Below are 5566 nucleotides of genomic sequence, written 5' to 3' on the forward strand. Positions count from 1 at the left end.
GATGGCCAGACTAACTGAGCACACACTGAGCAGTCAAAAGGATTATCCTCTGTGCGAGTTCATAGATGCTTTTGAAGATCACAGATGTGATCAGTTTTCTTTCACACTCTGTGCACTGAAAAGATTTTTATTGCTATGGCTTCATAGATGCTGTTGAAAAGTGATGTTCCAGTTGAAGGCCTTTCCAGACTCTGAGATTTCAAGAGCTTCTCCTTTGTGTCAGTTCTCAAATGCTTCAGAAGATTGTCATTCTGACTGAATCTCTTTCACACTGTAAGCACTCAAAAGGTTTCTTCTGTGTGTGAGATTTTAAATGCTCATGAAGATGGCTGCTAACTGAATCTCTTTCTACACTATGATTACTCAAGAGGTTTCTCCTTTCTGTGAGTTCTTAAATGCTTGTGAAGATGGCTGCTCTGACTGAATCTCTTACCACACTCTGAACATTCAAAGGGTTTCTCCCCTGTGTGGGTTCTTTGATGCAGTTGAAGAGTGCCATTCTGACTGAATCTCTTTCCACACTCTGAGCATTCAAATGGTTTCTCATTTGTGTGGGTTCTTAGATGACGTTGAAGACTGCTACTGTCATACAATCTCTTTCCACATTCTGAACATTCAAAAGGTTTCTCCCCTGTGTGGGTTCTTTGATGCACTAGAAGATGGTTACTCTCACTGAATCTCTTTCCACACTCTGAACACTGAAAAGGTTTCTCCCCTGTGTGAGTTCTTAAATGCTTCTGAAGATGGCCACGCTGACTGAATCTCTTTCCACATTCTGAGCATTCAAAAGGTTTCTCCCCTGTGTGGGTTCTTTGATGCAGTTGAAGAGTGCCATTCTGACTGAATCTCTTTCCGCATTCTGAGCATTCAAAAGGTTTCTCCCCTGTGTGGGTTCCTTGATGCAGTAGGAGGTCGCCACGCAGACTGAATCTCTTTCCACACTCTGAGCACTCAAAATGTTTCTCCCCTATATGAGTTCTTAAATGCTGCTGAAGATGGCCACTCCGGCTGAATCTCTTTCCACATTCTGAGCATTCAAAAGGTTTCTCCCCTGTGTGGGTTCTTTGATGCACCAGGAGATGGCCACTCTGACTGAATCGCTTTCCACACACTGAGCATTCAAATGGTTTTTCACCAGTGTGGGTTCTCAGATGGATTTGAAGAACACAACTCTGACTATATTTCTTCCCACACTCTGAGCATTCATACGGTTTTTCCCCTGTGTGGGTTCTTTGGTGCAGTTGAAGAGTTCCACTCCAACTGAATTTCTTTCCACACTCTGAACATTCAAAAGGTTTTTCTCCTCTATGGGTTCCTTTATGACGCTGAAGACTGTCAGCCCCATTGAATCTCTTCCCACACTCTGAGCACTCAAAAGGTTTCTCATTTATGTGGGTTCTTTGATGTTTTTGAAGACTGACAAGATGACTGAATTTCTTTCCACACTCCAAGCATTCAAAAGGCTTCTCCCCTGTGTGGGTTCTTAGGTGCCGTAGAAAATTGCTCCTGTCACACAATCGCTTCCCACACTCAGAACATTCAAAAGGTTTCTCCCCTGTGTGGATTCTTTGGTGCTTTGTAATACTATGTCTGTGACGGAAACTCTTCCCACACTCTGAGCATTCAAAAGATTTCTCCCCTGTGTGGTTTCTTTGATGTTGCTGAAGACTTCCAAGGTCGGATTTCTCTGAGAAACTCTTACCACAGTTTGAGAAACTATGATGTTTCTCTCCTGCATGTGTCTGTTGATGTTTCAGGACCTCTGCTCTGCAAAGGAAGCTTTTTCCACACTCCAAGCCTTGATGGGTCTTCTTTCCACTCTGCATTTGCAAATGGACATTATATTGGCTTTCATCTGAGAAGATAGTTCCACACTTCAAGCACTTGTACATTTTCTCCACCATGTGAATTGCTTCACAGAAATCCACCCCTTGGAAAGGAATGGGTTGATCCCTCTTCTCCACTATGTGGCTTCCTTTCTGCCTCTTGGGTCTGCCTTGAGTTCCTCTCAAATCTTCATTCTTGACTTCATCTGGCAAAAGATGATGTAATTCCTCATCCTCCTCATTTCCACAATCATCCCCTGTTGGTAAAAAAGAAATCCCGTTAGCACCCACAGAAGGAGGTCTGATTTGCACTTGAAATTCCATCCACGCTCAAAGTGTTTCAGGGCCTTGTTCCTGTTGTATATTGAAATATACAAAAATATACACGTTAAAAGTGGCTTCCCGTCTGCCTGTGTGATCCACCTCCATCTCTGAAGTTTCCGTCAGCCTCTTCATTCTTGGCTTTTTTCAAAGAGAACCCCTGGAATTCCCCAAGTGTCTCCTCTACATCTGCTGCTTGAATACAGAAAGAGGTCCAATCAGCACCTATGCAAGAAGCCAAGCCACCAATCAGGCACTCTTCATTCACAAGTGTTCATTTCCTTTGGCAGAACTTCTTTCCCTGTTTGCTGCAGGTCAAGGAGATGCTAGGACCTCACCAAATGAACCCCACATTTCAAGGGACACCCCCCCCCCATGGTTTTTGGAAGAGAGATCAGTTGTTGTGGGGGGCGGATAAGGCATCTAGGTGACAAATGAAGGGAATAGTTAATGACCCGTTTGCCTCATTCAGCCTGACTGTTCTTAAGTAGTCTCTCTTACATTTCTGGCTTCTTTGGCAGAGAGAGACAGATATCCAAGGAAGAGGAAAAATTCTTCTGGAAAGATGGAAACATGGTCAAGATCAAAGCCCACAATCCGAAGCAGTTTAAGGGAGACAAATCCATACCAAATCACAGTCAAATTGGAAAGCCTTAAGCCCATTTTTGCGGGAAGGGTATGTTGTAAAGGTTGGCAACTGAGATATCAGGATCTGACCTGATGCCATGGAACTCTTGCTCAATGGGGACATCATTTTTGATCCCTGTACACTTGCACATCTTAGCATGGGCCTAGCAATGAAAAATGTAGTCTGGATCTGTAGGTTGTTATCAAACAGATATCACAATGACCAGTGAGTCACCGTGAGAGCACGGAAGGGATGTGAACCAACTCCTCCACTAATCATGCGAAAGCCATATCTGAGGGGAGTCGACCAAAGGGCCTTTCTCCCAAGGACCTAAGGGGTCCCCTCCCTGACCATCTGGCCTGAATCACAACCCAAGTAATCAAGACAATAAGCAATGGGCCAGCCCCCTCCATTTCTTTTTTATCTTAAGTGCTGGACAGGAAGATTTCTCCCCCTACTCTGTCTTGTAAACTCAGCTGTCTACTTGCCTATCTAAACTCTCAGTCTCCCTAAAGGAACACTTCTCCTTGAGACTTTTACGTGTAATGCAAAAGAAGAAAAATTCCCCTCCACAATGCACACCAAAAAAACAACAACAACACATTTTCAAATTACCTCATCTCTAGAGAGATGGACTTTTTATCACTCCCACATTCCAGTGTCAACGCCTTCTCTCCTCCTTCATCTCAACAGAAATGTATAAAAAGTGATCCCTCAGTCCATCCAATTTCTAGCAGGTTTTGAATCCCCGGCCTGTTACCCCAACTGTATGGTTGGCTTCTCTACTTTTCCATCCTGTTCTGCTGTGCTTCTCTAAAGCTGCCCAGCTGTCTTCATGAAGAAAGCTTATATGTCTTTGGTTCTTCCCTTTTAGTTTCTCTCTTTATAGCAGGAAGCTTGCGAGGGAAAGGGTTTAAACTGTGTTTGTACTTCACATGTGAATTTATTTCCTTTCTGTAGCGCCTCTATTTTTATTTATCTGACCTAACCTGGTTCTCCTTCTGTATCTTGACCCTAGCAGACACAAGTTTACGATGTCGGGAATTAATATTCCACAATACATGTATTTTCTCTTTGCTAGTGGAAGGATATTTTTGCTAGCTACAGGGGTGCATGGGTGACCTGGGTAACAGGCTCCTTTCTGAGGGCCTCTCAGCCGCTGCTTGGTTCAGGGCCGGAACACCCTCCCTGGCATGGGGGATGGACAGAACACTGGCTTCAGGCGGGTGGGTCGCTCTCCCAGACAATGCTCAGTGTCACTTTCACTGACAACCTGACTCCTCAAGAAGAAGAAGAGATTGGATTTATACCCCGCCCTTCGCTTGGAGTCTCTGAGCGGCTTACAAACTCCTTTCCCTTCCCCTCCCCACAACAGACACCCTGTGAGGTGGGTGGGGCTGAGAGAACTCTGACACAGACTGCTCTTTCAGGAACAGCTGTGCCAGATTGACTTCCGGTACGGCGTTGAGTCGGGCGGACGCGTCGCGTCTCGCCGCTGCCTCCGTGGCTCCTAGGAGCCCCCCGGGTGCTCCGGGTGGGCTTCTCCCGACCCCCCTGGAGGGAGGGTTGGCAGCAGAGGGCTTGTGGCGGCCCCACCCCGATTTCGGCAAACGGGGGGGTGTCCGTCAGCGCCCTGAAGCGGGATCGCGGAATGGCGGAGGCACGGTTCTCCGTGCTTCCTCAATCAACGGCCATCCGGACTTTTAATGTGTTAGACTTTCTTTTCGTTTTTTGAGCACTACTCCCATATCACATGGTGGACACTCTTTGAGAAGCAATATATAGAAAATGCAACTCTACCTCTTCTTTTGGGACTCTCCCTATTGTGATAAGAAAACGGCCGGAGTAGGTACAGGGAAATTGAGTGACAAAAAGTTGTGGAGGTAAGAGACAAAAATCGCTACTGGAAAAAATACCTTGTACTTGGCAATATCGTTAAAAATAACAGAACTGATAGCTATAGAAGCGTTCGCATAGTATTTACTATAAAGCAATATCTCCGTGGAACAGTAAAACTCAGTAAGAAAATGGCGGCGGCGTCTATTTGTGAGGAAGTAATTTTGAATTTCAAAGCGGAACTCAGGTCGGAGTGGTTTCAAGAAAGTCTGAGACAAGAAATAGACAAAGTAATGCAGCCGGTCTGGAATAAGTTTTTTGCAAATTCTCAGCCTCTCTCTAAAGCGGACAATGATTTTGAAGAGCCAACTCAAGGGATACAAATTCAAATCGGAGTACATGAGATGACGCAGACTGAAGAACAGCGAGAATCACAACCTAAGCTGCTACATTTACAGTCAGAGGCAGGGATAAAAGAACCGGCTCTGACAAAAGGGATTTTGGAAACTGCGGAAAGGGAAAAAAGAAAATGGACAAAAAAAAAACGAGGGCTCAAGACTGTCTGGAAAGGAAAAAAGACAAGAAAAAGGTGCAAAAATAAAAAGAAATCCGGGATTAATAACCAAATGAATGAGGACACAAATACATTTGCAAGAGACAATTTAGTGATCATGTTAAAGGAGTATAAAAACGCACGACATCTGCGGGAAAATGCTGAAAATGTACTTAAAAAGGACTTATTTGATACCCATAACAAACAGGAACCACAGGGAAAAGGTATGGGGCCAACGGTAGATAGGATTGGTGTTAATATAGATAGCAGAAATAGCTGGGTGAAGCGAACTGTATGAGGAACTGTGTGTAAAGCGAATTAAATAAGAAATGGTAGCATTTGGGATTTATTGCATTGGACTGGCTATAAAAGTAACTAAAAATGAGTTTGCAAGGGGGAAAG

At 44.6% G+C, this 5566-nt stretch overlaps 1 protein-coding gene across 1 annotated transcript in view; it reads right to left on the reverse strand.

The window, feature by feature from the left end:
* Nucleotides 1-359: 359 nt before the first annotated feature.
* The window catches only part of LOC107124576 (oocyte zinc finger protein XlCOF6-like), a 7987-nt gene continuing 2780 nt past the window's right edge, over nt 360-5566 (reverse strand). The window contains exons 3-4 of the mRNA XM_015428063.1: nt 4236-4329; nt 360-2083 (exon numbers count right to left, since the gene is read on the reverse strand). Of these exons, the coding sequence (XP_015283549.1) occupies nt 360-2083; nt 4236-4329 (1818 nt within the window). The remainder of the gene's footprint in view (nt 2084-4235; nt 4330-5566) is intronic.

The sequence above is a fragment of the Gekko japonicus genome, unplaced genomic scaffold (assembly GCF_001447785.1).
Source record: "Gekko japonicus isolate JY-2015 unplaced genomic scaffold, Gekko_japonicus_V1.1 scaffold1053, whole genome shotgun sequence".
Taxonomy (NCBI): domain Eukaryota; kingdom Metazoa; phylum Chordata; class Lepidosauria; order Squamata; family Gekkonidae; genus Gekko; species Gekko japonicus.